Raw genomic sequence first — 20,310 nt, 5'->3', positions numbered from 1 at the left:
TGTTGTTTTTCCAATAATAAATGAGTGCTCTCCATAGTACCTAACAGTAAAAATCCTTATATACAAAATAATTAGTTCTTCCCCACTCGAGCTCCTTGTGGGCAGAAAATGTTACTGTTTATTGTTCTATTGTATTTTCCCACGTATTTAGTACAGTGCTCTGCACACAGTATGCACTTAATAGAACTAAATGAATTAGCTATTGAAAAAGTAATCCCCATATGCTATTCTGAGGGGAGAAATGTAAAGCAGAAGAAAATAAAGGCTTGTCATGGAAATTTTAGGGATGGAGGCTAAAAACACTACAACACAAATACGCTAAAATGATACCATAAACATTTGACACACTGATCCTGAATACATATGGTACATTTAGATGGAAACTAAGTACTATATCTTACTATACTGAAGAACAGTATCAAAATTAAACTTCCTAGACAACAGTGAGCGTTTAAGCCATTTGCTTTTAACAGTTACCTTTTCCTGTGCAGGTTTGAGAACATTTTCATTTAAACTGTGACCTAACTCTGAGGCCTATTTAAAGCAAAACAAAAAACAAACAAAAAAAAAGTCAGTTTTTTTTAAATTAATTACAGCCAACATATTAGTGCGCTGGACTCCCCAAGAACACACAACAGAAAAGCCCCAAACCTTAAAAGCTTTGCCTTATAGAAGCAACTGAAGGAAAAGGTTAAAGCACATTCAAAATAACACTTGGAAGACATTTTACAGGGAAAAAAACAAAATGAAAGCCAAAATAATTCTCACATAAAGGCATAAGGCCCACAAATTGAGGAGCTGGACTTCTGCGCTTGAAGTGGCAAAGGCAAGCATAATCTCCAACACTGAGCAAATTTAGGGCTGCTACTTTGTTAAGCTTTAAAGTCATAAAGAAAAATTCAAACAGAAATGACATTAACACACACAATTCAAAAATAAGGAATTTTGAACTAAGGCCTAATTGTAACCTTTCCTGCTGATTATGATTACCATCAGCCACAGGTCTCTTCAGCACTTAAGAATTACATCCCAGTGATTTGGGAAACAGCATACAGGAATGTTTTCTTAATTCTTGTTACTAAGGCAAAAACAATTCATGGCCAAATCAAATGTGTTGTTCATTCCATTACCTGTAAAACACGAAAATATCTGTGGGCTCTAAATGTTTGGTCCTAAATTACATGGCACCATTGCTTGGGATGAAAACACCTAGTCAGTTCTGACATGTGCTTTCAAAAGTTTGGATACAAGACTACTGTGGAATTAGGAAATGCTCTTCTGGCAACACCCACCTGGCTGGATACAATGCAACAGAGTGATGCACAAAAAGGCTGTGCCACATATACATACACTGAAAACTGGGCGATCGCCACATCCCAATTTCTTCTTAATGTAAGGTCTTTTTAGACCACATTCTCCACATTGAAGGAGAACTGACTATTGCATAACTATATATACTCATCACTGAAAGAATCCCCTGTTTATGCAAAGGTGAACAACTCGAAATAAGGGATAAAAGGGCCAATGATAACTCTCAGAGAAGAGCAATGTAGACATTAACATCCACACAAAGGAAAAGTCTGGTATCTGAAACGTCAAGCATAAGTCTCTAGTGTTCTCCTCAGTAACCTGCATGGTACTCTTATTTACACCCTAAAATTGACCTGGTTTAAAGAGGTCCAGGTTAAGTAAGAAGAAAGGGACTGAATGAGACTGCATGAGAGTCTATCAATCATTCCTAAAGAAGTGCTGAAGGCTCAGGTGCAGCATTTCAAAACTGACTTCACGAGCAGGGATACAAAATGCTTGTCTCCTCACATACTACTGCTTTAAGGTGCTTGCAAATTCTAAAATATAGATTTCAACTCTCCAACTATGAGGATTTTCTTCCCCAAAGTCATAATATGCGAGTTTTTCAAAATTTTAAAATCACCAGGTCTGGATGGTCTTATATAAGGTTGGGCTGCTCTACCTGGCCTGCTTATTCCAACCCTCATTTCACATTACTCTGGATGGGCGGTGTGAGCAGAAGTTGTGGTACTCTCATGAGGTTATATGGACATCATTGTACCTATGGGACCTGAAGTCCCAGCAATCCAGAGAGACCTCAAATACATTCATCCCATTAAGGACCTTGGGTTCAATGGTCAAGTTTCTCTATCTACTCTGGATCAGGTCTCCTAAACTTCCACTAATAACTATAATAATGTTGATATTTGTTAAGCGCTTACTATGTGCAGAGCACTGTTCTAAGCGCTGGGGGAGATACAGGGTCATCAGGTTGTCCCACGTGAGGCTCACAGTCTTCATCCCCATTTTACAGATGAGATCACTGAGGCACAGAGAAGTTAAGTAACTTGCCCACAGTCACACAGCTGACAAGTGGCAGAGTCGGGATCCAAGCCCATGACCTCTAACTCCCAAGCCCGGGCTTTTTCCACTGAGCCATTGCCGAGGCCCCCTTAATTAAGAGCTAGCCAAAGAGAGAGGGAAGAAGGAGGGAAGGTTGGGGAGGAACTAAAGCATGGGTACTGGTAATTGCCTAAGCATCTCAAACTGATGCTTCAAGCTCCTATAACTTTAGGGTTTTGGTGCCACATTAGGTGAAAAAATTTCAGGCCTCAAAAGGCTCAAGATAATAGGGACACTTAATTTTATTTCATGTTATTGCACATGGGAGCATGAAAATCTCTAATTTTATCTTAGTCAACTAAGTTAAAAGACATTAAAGTATAAGACATAATAGTTTTTACACAATGAACAAAACTGTAAAAAGCTACAAAAACGAAACAGCCCAACAGTAATAAGCACATATTCTACACAAACAGCGACAATGGGCCCATGCACCACAATATATGTGAGGGCTTTACCGGCTCTGGCTGCTGCTTGTAGCCCCAGAACTTTAACCAGACAGCACAAGAAAGTGAGGGTGATGGGAAAAGAGAGAAAGGAAGAGAGCAAGGAAGGGAGAAGCAGCTTTTAGCAAAAATCAGAAGCATTACACAGGCAGATTCTGAAGTATGATCCACTTCCAATAAAAATGTCTACAAAAATGAAAAGCTGACCTATAACTGTGATGAATTTCTTACTGGAAATTAAACTGGGTCACTAAAATTACACATTCCTACAGTGAACGGACCAGTTTTAAAATCTGGGATGTGCAAACACAGATATTAACAACTAGATTTTACTGCTATAATGGAGGCTCAGAAATAAGAACAGCAGCAGCTCCGTGAGGATTCTCATCAGCAGACTTTAGTCACTATATTTAATACTCTACTTACATATGCACACTTGTTCTAATGGGACACCATATAAAGACATACTTCGTAAGTGGGAAATAATTTCTGCCAAATGCATATTTTATATTTATTAATACTGGTGTACGGGAAGAAATGGAAGTTAGCCTTGACTGAAATTCTTCTTCACCTCATTCAAGTCAGGAGGTAAGCATTTGGAGCTCTTAGTGTGAATCGGTACTTGGGTGGTGACAAATGCGCCTCTGGACAAGTAAACTGTCTGGAAAACTTAACTATTCAGTTTAAAACCCAAAAGACTAAACATCTGTTATCTACAGCAGATTCATGTGGAATAGCATCAAAATCAAAATCCCTGACATATTTAGCCATTTATTTTCTTCACACACTATGACGATTCATTTCTGTCTTAGAATAACATATGAGAAATTTTGCTTATAGGAATACTTCATGTGTAAAGCTAGAATACAATTTCTACAATCAAATGCTCAGAAGTACGACTGTGCACAAGTTGGCTAACTGTCAAAGTTTTGTCTAGGTAGCAGAAAACATGCGTCTTTTCACATAGGACTTAATGCTATAATAGTTTCAAATAGTCTCATTTGGTTAAATATGGTGTTAAATTTCAGTTCATGCAATGCCTTATGCACATGCAGTCTATTAATACACTTGATTAAAGGTCTTCATAAAACCCAAGAAGCATACTCCCTTAAAGAGCAAACATAAAATTCTACACCCTGATAGTCTACATTATGCTGTGATATTTGCACAAAATTGGCTGCAATACCATAACATTCAGAAAAATTTTGTTTTAATTGCCACTGAGCATGAAGTTTATAAATTACTCAACTGGTACAGCAAGTTATGTCACCCCATCACCTGACCTTTCACTGGAGACCATGAAGAGCGGTTTGAGCACTACATTCCATTAAAAATGAAACAAAAAAGTGAAAACTTTTCAAACAAAATTTCCCATGCTACAATTGACTCCTCCAGCTATAAAAACACCTCACCTAAGGAGAGAGAAGGACATATGGCTCAAAGGATACCAAATTCTTCATAAAATGAGTGGAAAAATCCTGAAATTGTCTAATTTTTTACTGAAAAAGGACAAAATCTGTTTTTCCATTACCTTTTGACTGGCTTGAGATCCAAATTTTGTAGCCTAAATGGGAAGATAAAACATATGTGCTTTTTTCTTCATCGATGATCTTTCCCCAATAAAAGCAACCTGCCCAGCAACAGAATATGATTTTTTATTTGCTCATCCTATATAAATTGAAGTTGCACTATTCAAATCAGATTTCCAATAGCACATAAACTGCTGAGGTTGTAATTCTGCCGGCAGTAACCTTAGCAGCAAGGTTTCTAGTGATATCTTTATACGGGTTTTAAATAAATTCATGTTACTGCTAGTTTAGCTAACAGTACCTATGTTTTCTAAAACAACCCCCAAAACCAAAAATATAGCAAAAATAAATCAGTTACAGACTGTTATAGAATTGCTGTTATAGTATGTTAAGCACTTACTATGTGTCAAGTATTATTTTAAGCGCTAAGGTAGATTAGTCGGTTAGTCAGGTTGGCCACAGGCCCAAATAGTGCTCATTATTTAAATAGGAGGGGAAACAGGTACTGAATTCCCATTTTACAGTTGAGGAAACTAAAAGTCACACAGCAGGAACGTGGAAAAGCCAGTATTAGAACCCAGGTCCTCTGACTCTGAGCCCATGCTCTTTCCACTAGGCCAAAATGCTGCCCAAAGATGAATACATTTTAGCTTAATTCAACAATTTTGGCTAACTCCTTATCTTCCTACCTTGTTACTTTCTGGATTGACAGTATTTTTACTTTTACAAAGCTTTTTTGCCTGCAATCTCAAAAGCCATTTGGTTTCTTTGGAAAGTGTTAAAAGTACAAATTAGGCGTGAATGTGTGGCTACAATGTGTACATTACATTTCTTTCAGAAATAAGTTTTCTAGGTTCATTGTCACACTAATCATTGGCAGTGATTTATTTTTGTCCAGATATCCTGGCCTTCCTATTAGCAAGCTGTAATTCGTACTTTTTCAACCTCTGCAAACTACACAGGAATGTGGCTCTATTAGTTGATAACTATAAATCTTAAATCTGGGTGGAATTAACTCAAATTCCCTTTTGGGTCTCTGCTCAAAATAATCCCTTCAACTGGATTTCAAGTCATACAACAACTATGCCTATTTCTCCATGTGACACTCTGTGAACTAAATCAAGTCCTTACTAAAGTACTATTCATTTTGTTCTAGGTACAACTATCTTTAATGTAATCAATTCCTTTTATTATAAGTTCAGAGGAATGGCCTTTGCATCTGCTAAGCCTATTAAATACCAAGAATCTTAGCCAATTATAAAAACTTTGTAAGAAAAGTTTTATAAGGAAGCTAAATCTAATTGACTGTCAGTCTTGTGATGAAATATATGAGCTTTTCACAATCAGTTTCATAGTTTGGCGATATTTACTTACACCTTCTTTAGCAGCTGAGGCAAATTTGCTTGCCCCAGTTGTAAAACTGCTCCAGCCCTAAAAGATACAATTGAAAATATTTCTTATTTAGGTAAAGTATTTTAACAAACATCAAGATTTTCTCATTTTTATAATTATTTGGTAGTCTTGAAAGTTTCAGAGTGCAAATCCAACCATATAAAACTATATGGTACATACAGCAAAATGATCACAGCAAGTCTTGAGTAAAATTGGTTACTCTAAAGGAGGATGCTTAAATGGCATCTTTGTACACTGTTCATGCTTTCAATATTTCCTTCATAATTACAGCAGAGAAAAACAAAGATCTTGTTGTGTGATGCATCCTTCTTAGTAATATTACTAAGGTTCAGTACCAAGGTAGCAAAGATCAAAAGAAGGTTCATTTGGAAGTTACAGGATTAAAATACAAATATAAGATTACAATGTAAATATCTTTGGGCTTCTACCTCCTTAAGCAATTCAGAAGCATCATTAATGGTGCAATTTTAGCTAGCTAAGAGCAGGAATCCCCAATCACTTTTCCCATATGCCCACCAAGGTTAATTTTTTTCCTCACAAACCTACACTTTTGAGAGGTTTTTGTAAAGAATGAGAATCTGAGAAATGTATCCAAAAAATACAGATGCACATAACCATTCTTAAATACTGCATGGTTCTCATTCTCCTTGATGCATTATTAGTTTTATGGTATTTGTTAAGCACTTACTATGTGTCAAACACTGATAAAAGCACCGGGGTAGATACAAGTATTATCAGGTTGGAATCCGTATTTCTGATTAGGCAATGTTAAAAAAGTACTGCTCTCTACTATAGGAATTTTAAAAGGCATTTTTAAAATTACTCATATTTCTATTCTTCACAGGTTCCAAGAAAACAACATATAACTGTCTTGTAACTTGCCCATTTCTTTTTTTAAAAAAATGTGTTAAGCACTTAGTATCAGGCACTGTACTAGGTGCTGGGGTAGATAAAAGATAATCAGGTTGGACACTGTCTTTGTCTCACATGGGGTTCACAGTCTTAATCCCCATTTTACAGATGAGGTAACCAGAGCACAAAGAAGGGATCTGCCCAAGATCGTAGAGCAGACGAGCAGCAGAGCCGGGATTAGAATCCAGGTCCTCTGACTCACAGGCCCACACTCTTTTCAATATGCCCCAGTGCTTTTCAGAAGTTTAGGGGGTACTTTAAGTTATACTCAGAAAAAATAAAATAAATAACAAGAAATGCAGAAGTTTATGGATGCTAGGGACGATTAGAACTAAAAATAATAACTGTGGTACTTGTGAAGTGCTTACTTTAGGCAAACACTGTATTAAGTGCTGGTGTAGACGCAAGATAATCAGGGTGGACGCAGTCACTGCCTTACTTACGGCTCATAGTATAATTAGGAAGAACAGGTATTCAGTCCCCTAGAATAACTAGAATTAAAGATTTTGGAACCACTGGATTGAATAGATATTTCAACTATTTGATTCCTGTTGATTTTAAGAGCCTTAATTTTGCTTTGCATATGAATACCAAGTCTCCAGACTGGGTCGGGAGAGTCAAGGAGAGGATTTCCTTACCGAGTACAGGGATGACATGGCGTTATTGAGGAAGTCATCATCTTTTTTCTGAGGGGGCACTGTGTTACCAAACCCAACGTAGCGATTCTCTTGGCCTCTGAACCATTAAACACAAACACATCCATCCATGTGATTAATTTTTGGTACAAAAAATATTACCTGGCAACCAAATCTAGCTTATTTTTGCTGTTTTGGGGGAAGGGGAGTGTCAAAGGCACTTATTATTATATTATACTAGAAACAAGAGAGTAAACAAGTACTGCTTTAAATTCAGTCACCCAAGTATGAACTTTCATGAAATTTATGTCAAAGAATATGCATTTTCCTGATCATCTAGCACAAAGAAACTCCACTTCTGCTATCTACTGATCTCATTTGCTAGGCATTATAACAGAAATAGATAGCTTTACTCTAGAGGAATGAGGCTACTAAAATTCACTTACAAGCCAGGAGGGGAATTAAAAGTAGTTATCTTCTTCCAACCTTTGTTTATGCTATGCTGAAACAAGTTGCAATATATATTATTTTCTGATTCCACAGTACAGTGAAATAGTATTTCATTCCCAAACTAAAACCTACTCTAGTAAGCTTTAATTTACTGCACTCTAAAAACATGGTGCATTATGGTACTATGTAAAGGAAATAATTTAGTTCTGGCCCAGGAAATAATTTAGTTCTGGCCCACTGGTAAGCAGAACTCCCTCATGACACAGAAGTAAACAAAAATATATTTATATGCAAGCAGGACTCAAGAAAATTTACCCTTGATAAGAATTGATATCATCATTCAACCAGTCTTCGAAGGCTTTATCTGAAGAGGCAGTTGCATTTTGAGATTGGCCAGCAGAACTACTGAAATAAAAGAATGAAAGGTTAATGAGACTACACAGGACAAAAAGGAGAATATTCACAGAGTAAACATACCAACGGGTTAATATTGTTTATAGGTAGCTACACAGTACCCCTAGTCTGAATTTTTTCAAACGTAAATATGTTTAAGAGCTTTGTACAGTTCTCTGCACACAGTAAGTACTCAATAAATACCACTGCTCGATTGTGACCAAATCAGTCCAATTTTCAAAGAATTTTTGCTGAGAAAGGAATGTCTGATAAAATGATAAAGGAAGCAGAAATACCGAAAAGAAAAAAAAAAACCCAAAACTGATGGATAAAGTATTCTGAGGTTCGAGAACTGACCTCAGGTGAAACAACTCAAAGCAAAAAAACGATTATGTCTACAAACATCTGAAGGGATTTTTGAGGTTTTTTGTTTTTTGTTGGGACTGGAGGAGGAATGTTAGGGGCTATGTTCTGGGACGGAGGAAAAGTGTCTTTAAAATACAGTCTCAAGAAGAGTAGACAAAAGCATAAAGGGGATTAGGCAGTAGGTCTGGGGGTCAGAGGAGAAAACAGCAAAAATAAGCTAAAAGTAAGTAATAAGGTAAAGGTAGTTTGAATGCAATCCTATACACATCCATACCGGTGAGCTGAAGATAGTGCCATCTTGGGCTGAGGTGGAGTCCAGTTTCGGGCAGATGATGTTTCAAGAGACCATTCTTTGCCTTCAGCTAAAGTAGCCACCTGGTCAAGAGGGAAATGACGGGAAAAAGCAACCTGAAGTCGAATAAGCATTTAGAAACACTCCTTCTGGATAATCACAATCAAAGTCTACTTATAGAAAATCATTTTTGTTCTAAAAACCCTGCAATGATAACTTCTCCTATACCCATTGGCAAATATCTTTAAATAATAGGACCTGCTGCTGGATTAATGCAACTCACTACTGAAGTATTTTATCCGTTAAATGCTCACTAAATGCCAGGCACTAAGCACTGGGGGAGATATACGAATCGGGTTGAATACAGTTCCTAATCTGCAATATTCATAGACGAATGGAGATGAAGAACAAGTATTGAATCCCCCCACTTTACAAATGAAGAAATTGAGTCACGGAGAGTTTAGCAGTTACACAGCAGGAAAATGGCAGAGCCAGGATCAGACCCCAAGTCCTCTAACTCCCAGGGCTGTGTTCTATACAGTATGCCCCACTGCATTCGTCGGCCATGATCCTAAAAGTGAAGGGATTTTAAAGCTACACATCTTTTATTATTTTACTAATATTCCTACCTATTCCATGTTTTTGCATTGATTTACTTCATTTTTATACATATGTGGTTTATAGATGGTTGAAGCATCTGTCAGAGAACCAAATTCAATGGTTCTTATGATTTCCCTGTCATCTCTCATCCTCAAAAATTCCCATAGTAATTGGTTAGGTCAAGTTTATTCTTTAAACTTGTGTCTGCATCCTGATAGTCTCTTCTAGAAAATAGAAAACGATTTTAGTATGTACTTGATTATTTGTGACCATACAACTCTTTATACTTTCTCTTATTTAATCCTACATGCAATAAGCCTCAGTCATTTTTTCTCAAAATTCCACTTCAACAACACGTACCAGACTTTCAACTCAATCTGTATTTTATCCATTATCTAGGTTCTCCATCCCGCACTGGAGATGAGGAGGAAAATGGTTTGTAATGCACAACTATGAAAAACCATTTGCTTTGCTTACTTCTTAAAAAAAAACTAATACAACAGTGACTCAGGGGCACCCCAAGAAGCTAGGGCACCTTGAAGGGGAGCACTAACCTAAAGATTACAGACAAAACTCAATAGCAACAGAGTTATACACAACATCCTGCTTGGCTCTTCTGTAAAATGAATCTTCTCTAAGTAGGTTATGAACAAACTAGAGCCTTCAAAGATAAAAAAAAATCCAAAATAATGATAAATTGGGATCTGGACTTACCTTATCTCTAAAAAGAGCAGCAGCTTTGCTATTATATTTCTCATGCATTGACCAACATGGATCATAATCATCTTGAGACTCCAGGAATTCTCGAAATTTGGCATTTCCACCAGCCTTCATCTTCTCTAGTTCAATGTCCTTCCATTTATCCATTGTAACAGAGCGCACAAAACTAGGAAGCAAATTACCTGGTTAAAAGTGAACCTATTCTCTGAAGGTTTCTTCAATTAAATTTTTCAAGATTATCATAGTAGTGATCTAAGGAAAGTAAAGTTAGGATACATTTGGAGCTGGCTATATAAAGGATGGTAAGTGATTTTAAATCACAAATATAAAAACAGAGTAAGCAGTTCCATCCTGAGACGTCTCAAACTTTGCTGAAGCCATAAGATACATAACGATGGTGAATGAATACAACAGGACATCTTCATGCTAATTCTGTCAGTCTTTCATGGATGGCAACAATATAAATGAATCATTTCATTGCTTCTATTTTGTATTTCATTTTGGGATGCTGTGCTCGTCAATGGATAACTAACTTTACGTCATATTGTAGGTAAAACAGTCAACCCACCTAAGGTGAACTCCTAAGCCTCGGTGTTTTCCTGAGCATTCCAGGCAGATCCAAATTCCATAGGTCACACTCACCCATTGGGGATTGAATGCACCACATTCAAAACAGACCTACAAAAAGAAAATCATCCTTGACACAGTACTCTTTCAAAACTGACAAATCAATACAAAATCTTTTAATGTCTTCTACAATTAACATGTTAGAAGTCAAATGTAAATATTCTAGAAAAATACTTCTCAAGATTCATACATGTATTCTTACAGATTTTACAGTCACACGGATCTGTCCTCTGGGTCAGAAATAATGATTTGATAGTGCGTTTCAGAGTACGGCTAATAAGACCACAACATGACATACAATGTCTTCCTTATCATATGTAACGATTGCCCTCCTTGTTTTCAATCTTCCCTTCTGGTGTTATGATCTTCCTGAAACCTCTGCTCCCAAGACAATCCACTAATTTCTGATTACTGTAGGTCAGGCAGATCTGTCTTCCACTGCGATCTCCCAAATGCCCACTGGTTGAAATCTTGCTTCGTGGTGTCTTCAAAGTATTTTTTATGCCTCCCTATTTAGTTATTCCACTCTAGTTCACTACAGAGCAGCTGTTTGAGTATTCGACTCTCCTCATATGCACCAACCATAGGAATCTTATGTGATGTGATGAGAAATGCCTTTATGCTGGTGTTCTGATTTCACTCCAGGTCTTTCTGGTTGGTGATCCTGTATTTTCATTTAGTATCAAGTTCTGCACGTGGGTGTGTTGGTGGAATTGCTTTTAAAGTCACCTGTGGTGTCTTTCTTGGCTCTCAGCCACACGAGAGGGACATTATATTGCTTTAAATAACTTCAGTTGGGTCGGAATCTTGAACCTATATTGGCAGCTCATATGGTCCGTCAGCCTTCCAAAGATCATATTAGCCTTTTTGGGACAGGATTCAGTAGATGATTTACAAAACTGTGACAATTCTGCCTAAGCTAAGGCCAAATTCGTGATATTCAGTGCACTGAATTTTGTGGAAAGGATTTTGCCAGGAGAATGGAAAAACCTGAGCAAAAGCCCCAAGGTGGAAGAAGGAAGAACACAGACTGGAAACTAAGTGCTTAGTACAGTGCTTTGCACACAATAAGCACCCAATAAATACAACTGAATGAACCATGGCCTCAATGGAGTAGAAGCTAAGTGTAAGGGAAGAGAAAGGGGATATGAGGTCCTTGGGGTGGGAGGAAAGGGAGAATTGGTGAAGAATTTTGAAGCTCTTGATCTGGAGAGTATGAAATGGAGAAAAATTAGAATCAGTAAAAAGATGAAGTTTAATGGGCTTATTAGAAAGTCAAAGGCTACTGCTGTAGAGTGGTTACAACAAAGCCAACTTGTTGGGGATGAAAATTGAAAGGAAATAAATTTTAGGCCACCAAAATGGTCAGCCTAGGAGATACAAATACTAACATAAAATGCAATTAATGGTATTTATTGAGCGCTTGCTGTATGCCAAACACTGTCCTAAGGGCTCGGGAATGCACAATACAACAGAGTTGGTGGACACAATCCCCGCTCACAAGTCACTTAACTTCTCAGTGCCTCAGTTACCTCATCTGTAAAATGGGGATTAAGACTGTGAGCCTCTCGTGGGACAACCTGATTCCCTTGTGTCTACCCCAGCGCTTAGAACAGTGCTCGGCACATAGTAAGCGCTTAACAAATACCAACATTATTATTATTATTAAGAAACTTACACTCCATAAGGGGAGACATACATTAAAATAAATTATGGATCTGTACATACGTGCAGTGGGGTCAAGGGTAGGGTGACGATAAAGTGCTTAAAGGGTACAAATCCAAGTACCCAGTGACACAAAAGGGAGAGTGAGAAATGAAAAGAAGGACTTGGTTGGGGAAGATCTTGGAGAAGATATGATTTTAATAAGCCTTTGAATAATAAAAATGATAATGATGGTATCTTTTAAGCATTTACTCTGCACTACGCACTGTTTTAAGCACTGGGGTAGATACAAGATAATCATGTTGGACACAGTCCCTGTCCCACATAGGCTTCACAGTCTTAATCCCCATTTTACAGGTGAGGGAACTGAGGCATAGAGAAGTGACTTGCTCAAGGTCACACAACAGACAAGTGACGGAGCAGGGATTAGAACTCATGACCTTCTGACTCTCCAGCCCGTGCTCTGGAGAATGGTGAATCTACTGTAGATGAAGGAGAAGGGAGCTCCAGGCCAGAGGGAGGACGTGGGCTAGGGGAGGGGGCGAGATAGATGAGATCAAGGCACAGTGAGTAGGCTGGCACCAGAGGGGTGAAGTGTGCAGGCTACACTGTACTGGAAATCAGTGTTAGGAAGGTGAGAGCTGACTGAGTGCTTTAAAGATGATGGTAAGAAGTCTCTGTTTGATGCAGAAGTGGATAGGCAACCACTGGAGGTTCTTGAGGGGTGGAGAGAAGTGGACCTGATCATTGTTTTTACAGAAATGATCCGGGCAGCAGAGTGAAGCAAAGACTGGAGAGGGGAGAAACAGGAGGCAGGAAGGTCAGTAAGGAGGCTGATAAACTAGTGGGACATGATGAGTGCTTGGATCAGCATGGTAGCAGATGGATGAAAAGGAAACGGTAGATTCTAGAGATGTGGTGAAGGTAGAACCGACAGGATTTGGTGACAGACTGATGTACATAAGTATAAAAACTAAATAGACTTCCAATATTTTTAAATGAATTTTACATCACAGAAAAATGTATTCAGACATGGACAACAAGTCTTTCATTTAAATTAATAATCACCATATGCATTATTAGTTGAGCACAATAATATACTCAACAGCAAATTTTTAATCTACCTTCAATATTAGTATGTCACAGAATGCTAAGGCTTATGCCAATCCAATTAAAAATAATACAAGAGCCAGACATCCACAGTTAGATTCCAGTGAAACACAAATTCTTACATTGTTTTCATCCTGCACCCGGACTTCTTTAAGAACCTTCCTTGTTCTTGGGCTTGCCATGATTTTCTAAAGAGAAAAAGATCTTTGTTAGAAAATTTACATTAAGGAAAACAATAATGGTTAAATAAAGATCAAAGAGTTGAAAAGTCTTCTAAAAACTAATGTTCATCAAGAACCAGACTCTTTCTTCCCCAAAATGAAAAATAAGACATTTCAAAGAGCTTGCAAGGAAGTGTAGCACAATCCTGGCACAGCAGCAAGATTTAAATCAACCTGAATATGCCACATTGATTGAAAACTGCCTGAAGGACCAAAAGTGTAATGATAAATCACTGTGCATCAAGTTTGGAGGAGGGAGGGAACTGATGTTCTCTGTGGTCTTATTAACATCTTCATTAATTATCCATAAATGACTGTACACAGCACATAATTAAATCTGTGGATGGTGCTAAATGAAGAGGTTTCTTAAAAACGAAGCAACATACAAAAAAAATATTAAAGAAGCTTTAAGGGCCAGAAACACTGAAAGGAAATAACTAAACAGAAGTCAGAAGTCTGATGGAAACAAATGCACCACTAAGAACTTTTTGTTTTTCTTTTTCTCTAGATTGAGCCCCATGTGGGCCACGGACTGCATTGGACCTCATTGACTTGGATCTAACGCAGTACTTACTACAGTTCTTGGCACATAATAGCACTTAAATACAATAATTATTATTATTATTCATACTTGGGATTTTGCAAGTGAACATTTTTCCCCCATAGATGGGACTTGGCATAGATCCAGAAGTCTAATAACTCAAGAAACTAGTTAGCCTCTCAATGCTACTCTATAATTACCTAGATGCAAACATTTTCAGAATGTTTTTCCATCTTCACACAAAGGTAAAAAGAATTTTTCTTCAAGTATTAGGTTTATCCTTCAGGTAAGCACAGCAGAAGAGATTTACTGGAAGATTTCCAATTTAGGTCCTCTTCAGAGCTTCACTTGTAACAAAATGTATCATGGTAGTACTGCAATGCAAGGTCAAATACTGCCAAGTTTAGGCCCATCTTTGCCAATAAAATTCTAAAGAAGTAGGGAGGAAACTGCAGTAACATTATCAAGGGTGACAGAAGTTATTTGTCTTCAAAAAGTTCTCCTTCAACGCGTCTTCCTCTGTGTACCAACATGCTTAATGGGTTACCGTGACATTGAAAAGGTGAAACTAAAATCTTAACAGGGAAGTCAACAAGGCTAGTGTTGACTTCCCTGTTCAGATTTTGGTTTCAGATTTGCAAAATTAAGAATAGATACAATGCTATTTATTAGGAAATAATCTTTGCTATATGTGACTTAAAAATAAAATGAATGCAAATTTACCTTATTGCTACAACTTTTTTCTTAAACTACAGATTATATAACTCGAAATTCTTGCCAATACCTTTTTCCTAAATAGAACGTAGGTTTAAAAAAAATTGCATTTGCTTTTTTATCTTCCTTGTTGAGCAAAAAAACCTTCACTTCGCTTTGGTCTAGGTTGGACACTTTAGATTATCAACTCTACTAAGCAACTGCTATTATTACAATAAAGACTTTCTCTTTATTCCAAGGGAATTATGCTTAACAAAACTTCCATGTGCATTAGTGCCTAATAAATGAATAACACTATATTGAATAACAGTTACTACACACTGGACCAGCTCCTGTAAGTGAAAGCTACTCACAGGAACTGGTTAAGACTTTAGGGAAATGCATAGATACCTATCTGGGTACTACTGGGAAGAAATCTGGCTTAGAGGATAAAGCACGGGCCTGGAAGCCAGATGATCTGAGTTCTAATTTCAGCTCCATCGCTTGCCTATGTGATCTTGGGCATGTCACCTAACTTCTGCACCTCAGTTTCTTCAACCGCAAAAAGGAGTTTCAATACCTGTTCACCCCCCTCCCCCCACAATAAGACTGTGAACTCCATGTAGGACAGGAACCGGGTCCAACCTGATTCAGTTGCATCTATCCCAGCACTTAGAACAGTGCTTGACACATAGTAAATGCTTAACGAATAGCATAAAAAAACTCCCTACGAGTGTAACATTTAGCAAACTATTACTCTAATGGCTAACAAATCCACCTGGAATTTGTACAGCAGTTATATTCTTCCTAAGTGCCTTCACATTATCTCCCTTTAACCTGACAACAGCTCTTTGGTGAGGAAACTGAAGCCTGAAGAGGACAAATGTCTTCCTTATAGTCATACTTCAGGACAGTGGTAAAGCTGGGACTAGAACCCAGGTTTCTTTATTTCACCTTTCAGACTCTTTCCACTAAATCATGAGACTGGAACATGGATCCAGGGAGTAGCTTTTTCACTCAGCTCATCTTGTGGTTGTCGAACATTAAGATTTCCTATCCTATTCTTAAAGCTACACATGGAGCAACCATCTGCCTGAGGAGGCAAGGGACCTGTCAGTTCCATGGCTACCCTACCAGCTCTGAGATGATATGAAATATGAAGTTTATTGCCTGTGGAAAATGTCTGCTATAAAGAAGTTCCATTAAGTTCTCTTTTCAAAGTTTCTGGTGCATAATGTTTAAGAATGCTGTCCTGAGACTGAAATCACTCTTCACAAAATTGAAGAACTGACAAAGGAAAAATACCTCCTCATATTTTACCCAGACATTAACCCGTGAATGTAATTCTCCTAACTAGCGCAGTGATAAATTAATTCAATTTCATTTATCAACCAAAGGCTTAGCTTGATTTATTAGCATGCAAAGGAATTTTGGCCCTGGGTTGAATCAATGCTATTCAAAATTGCAGAAGCACTTGCAAAGAGATTGATAAGCACTACAAAAAGCATATTAGCACAAACTGCCCAATGAGACCTCTCATCACTGCTGAGTGCCCGTATTTGAAAAATACAAAGACATTTTTTTGCCAAGCTGATGCTGGTTAACAGGGCAAAAATATCAAAGCTTATTTTGAATGGCTAACTTTGCGTTTACAGTGGTCAAAAACATTTATAGAGTATGTTTCTTTAAATGAGGAAATATAAAGCTCAATTCAACCCACTACTTACACCAGATGACAGTTCCTGGAAAACATTTGATATTATTCTTTTATTCTTAAAAATTAAGTAGCACTGTCTAATTTACAACTCCAAGTTAAACAAAAAAGAAATATGTGTCCCAGAGTGGTGAAATTTGGTGTTTTTCTTTTCCCAAAGCATCTTTATATTACGTATCTCATTTTGTCCTAACCAAGGTGTAAGGAAGGGTGAAGCAGGTAATGACACCGTAATACAGAGAAGGAAACAGTGGCCCAGGGAGGCTAAGTGACTTATCCAAGTCATCTGGCAGTGTAGCAGCCTACTTAAAACTACAACTTTGGTATTTTAACTCCCAATCCTATGCTAGGCTCTCATGTCTAAACTTTGAATCAAAGTGGTGCCGACAACCAAAATACCTGCTGAAGACTGTGAGCTGCATGTCAGTCAGGGACTGTGCCCAACCTGATTAACTCCAGAACTTAGAACAGTGCCTGGCACATAGTAAGTGTTTAATACATTTTTTTTAAAAAAAAGCTAATTGGGAACAGGGTATGCCAAACATTTGGATCATCTATTATCTTTACAAATGGAAATCATGGTCTAAATTCCTACTGTATTTTAGGCCACAAACACATCAGCTCATCACTAAGGTGGAGAAACTTTGTAAAAGACCTGGAAGTGTTCTGTTTCTCAAACTGTAAATCAAGTCGAACATGACAATATGCATTCTGCTCAATTACTATGAAGACAGGTGACCAAGGTTGTAACGTGCTCGATTCATATGTACCAGAAGTTAGCCTGGGATCTTGGTTAAAAATATGTAGACTGGACTCTAAACTTTTATTACACATACTCCCAGAAACAAAGACAAAAAATAACTGTGTTTAATCTGCATTATTAATCACTGGCATTTACTGAGTGATTTTTGCAGAGCACTGTAATATGCTGCTTGGGAGAGTTCACTAGAGTTAATAGGCATGTTCCCTGCCGGGAAGGAGTTTACATGCTAACATTTCAGTGCACTTTAGAACACACAGAACCTTCAAATTCTATCACTTTCTGAAAGTCATTACCTAAGCATACTTTGTACGCAACAGATTCACTGATTCTTGCATCAGATTTACCTTTTGAAGATTTTCAGCATGAAATAAAGTTCCATGCTAATGAAAACAACAGTGGAGCCATTTGAAAGCTTTCCACCTTTACGACTTACACATAATTCCCCAAAACTGCACACACCCACATTGTATCCTTTTTATATGGGGCCGAAAATTTAAAAATAAGAACCCACTTGCCCTAGTGAAACTATGCATCAAAAGTCAAGTTCCTGAAAGGATGAATCTATAGTAGTGGGCATTAAGCCAGGGATCTCCTCCACCACCTTCCTGGTCTGCCACGTGGAAGAGAGTCCAGGGTGGGGACTTCTGGTTTGACATGATTTTTCCAGTAAGCAATTTGAACCTGGGGACGAGTAAAGGGGAGATCCTGCCTCAACAGTCGGTGATGGGGGGCCGGGGGTGGGGGGGGGCAAATAGAATCAGCATTGAGCAGAATGGCTTAGTGGAAAGAGCCCATGCTTGGGAGTCAGAGGACATGGGTTCTAATCCTGGCTCTGCAGACCAAGTGTCTGCTGGCTGTGTGATACTGGGCAAGTCACTTAACTTCTCTGTGCCTCAGTTATCTGCAAAATGGGGATTAAAAGTGTGAGCCCCACGTGGGACCACCTGATTACCTTGTCTCTACCCCAGCGCTTAGAACAGTGTTTAGCACATAGTAAGCACTAACAAATACCATTATTAAGAACTGGAAGAAGAAATAGAAACAGGATAATGCCTTCATTCATCAGGACTCGTTGGGGCCAGAAAAGGTGTCTACCAATTCCATTATATTGTACTCTCCCAAGAGCTTAGTGCAGTGTCCTGCATAAACACGAGTGATCGATTGCTGGATTGATCGATCGATCAATCGGGGTCTGGGGAGGGAAAAATATCCTGGTAGACCTTTAAATAACTATATTTGTCTGGGAACACTGGCCACTGAATATGAGAAGCAGTGTGACTCTGGGGCTAGAGCCCGGGCTGGGAGTCATTGGACATGGGTTCTAATCCCAGCTCTGCCACTTCTCAGCTGTGTGACTTTGGGCAAGTCACTTAACTTCTCTGGGCCTCAGTTCCCTCACCCGTAAAATGGGTAATGAGACTGTGAGCCCCACTAGCGACAACCTGATTACCTTGTAGTAATAATAATAATGGTGGTATTTGTTAAGCGCTTACTATGTGCCAAGCACTCTTCTAAGCGCTGGGATAAATACAAGGTAATCAGGTTGTCCCACATGGGGCGCACAGTCGTAGTCCCCATTTTCCAGATGAGGGAACTGAGGCACCGACAAGTTAAGTGATTGCCCAAGGTCACACAGCAGACAAGTGGCGGAGTCGGGGTCAGAACCCACGACCTCTGCCTCCCAAGCCCCTGCTCTTTCCACTGAGCCAGCCTGCTTCTCTTGTACCCCCCGCCCAGCGCTCAGAACAGTGCGTGGCACATAGTAAGCGCTTAACAAATGTCATCATCATCATCATCAGGTTAATCGTGAATGAACTTTAGGTTTTCCAATGCGGGGGGGGGGGGGTCCAAAAATTCGGAAAAGGAGGGATGCCAGGGTTCCAAATCCTCCTAAAATTCGGAAAAGGAAAGGCTGCAGGGCACGGAAAGCACGGCTTACTATGTGCCACGCACTGTTCATTCATTCAATAGTATTTATTGAGCGCTTACTATGTGCAGAGCACTGTACTAAGCGCTTGGAATGGACAAATCGGTAACAGATAGAGACAGTCCCTACCTTCTGACGGGCTTACAGTCTAAATGGGGGAGACAGACAGACAAAACAATGGCAATAAATAGAATCAAGGGGAAGAACATCTCATTAAAACAATAGCAAATAAATAGACTCTGTTCTAAGCGCTGGGGGTGGCGATTAGACTGTAAGCCCGTCACTGGGCAGGGATGGTCTCTATCTGTTGCCGATCTGTCCATTCCAAGCGCTCAGCACAGTGCTCTGCACCTAGTAAGGGCTCCATAAATACTATTGGATGAATAATGAGGGAGGCGGTGGAGGGAGCCGAAGCTGTCGGGGAGGCCGCGGGCGGAGAGGGACGGGCAGGAGAGGGGATGGAGGAGGGAGGGAGCCCCGCTGGGATGGCGGTGGCGGAGGAGTTACCTGGAGGGTGGGCGAGCTGGGCCGGGCCTGGGGCTCGTTCCCTCCGCTGCCCGGGGGAGGAGGAGGAGGAGGAGGCCGCCCGGGGGAAGGGCCGAGGCTGCGCCCTTCAGTCCGACAAGGCAGCGGCCGCCGCCATTTTCTGGCTACGTTGCACTTCGCAAAGCACTATGGGGAAAGGCGCCGGCCCTCAGGGGAGGACGAGGGAGGGAAGGGAAGGAAAGGAAGGCCAACGGGGCCGGAAGGCCAAAGCCGCCCGCCATGTCCCTTTCACGTCTCTCCCTTTGCTTATTTCCTAAATAAAAATTACAATAAAGATGGTATTTTCTAGCTAGGTTACACTTCGCAAAGCACAATGGGGAAAGGTGACAGCCCTC

At 39.2% G+C, this 20,310-nt stretch overlaps 1 protein-coding gene across 14 annotated transcripts in view; it reads right to left on the bottom strand.

Moving 5' to 3' along the window:
• ARFGAP1 (ADP ribosylation factor GTPase activating protein 1) overlaps nucleotides 1-20,086 on the bottom strand; it is a 30,739-nt gene extending 10,653 nt beyond the window's left edge. For 3 of the 14 annotated variants that reach the window (XM_007668746.3, XM_007668749.3, XM_007668750.3), the window contains exons 1-9: nucleotides 19,937-20,085; nucleotides 13,693-13,758; nucleotides 10,737-10,846; nucleotides 10,163-10,334; nucleotides 8,831-8,931; nucleotides 8,113-8,202; nucleotides 7,351-7,447; nucleotides 5,762-5,818; nucleotides 4,390-4,422 (exon numbers count right to left, since the gene is read on the bottom strand). In XM_007668746.3, coding sequence (XP_007666936.1) covers nucleotides 4,390-4,422; nucleotides 5,762-5,818; nucleotides 7,351-7,447; nucleotides 8,113-8,202; nucleotides 8,831-8,931; nucleotides 10,163-10,334; nucleotides 10,737-10,846; nucleotides 13,693-13,752 — 720 coding nt within the window. In that variant the 5' untranslated portion in view covers nucleotides 13,753-13,758; nucleotides 19,937-20,085. Of the gene's footprint in view, nucleotides 1-477; nucleotides 535-2,870; nucleotides 2,901-4,389; nucleotides 4,423-5,761; nucleotides 5,819-7,350; nucleotides 7,448-8,112; nucleotides 8,203-8,830; nucleotides 8,932-10,162; nucleotides 10,335-10,736; nucleotides 10,847-13,692; nucleotides 13,759-14,532; nucleotides 14,653-19,936 lie in introns of those variants that run through there. The other 11 variants (XM_007668739.3, XM_007668743.3, XM_029070359.2 and 8 more) reach the window with 7 other exon arrangements.
• Nucleotides 20,087-20,310: the final 224 nt, after the last annotated feature.

The sequence above is a fragment of the Ornithorhynchus anatinus genome, chromosome 8 (genome assembly GCF_004115215.2).
Source record: "Ornithorhynchus anatinus isolate Pmale09 chromosome 8, mOrnAna1.pri.v4, whole genome shotgun sequence".
In the NCBI taxonomy this organism is placed as follows: Eukaryota; Metazoa; Chordata; class Mammalia; order Monotremata; family Ornithorhynchidae; genus Ornithorhynchus; species Ornithorhynchus anatinus.
This window is presented reverse-complemented; position numbering and strand designations above follow the sequence as displayed.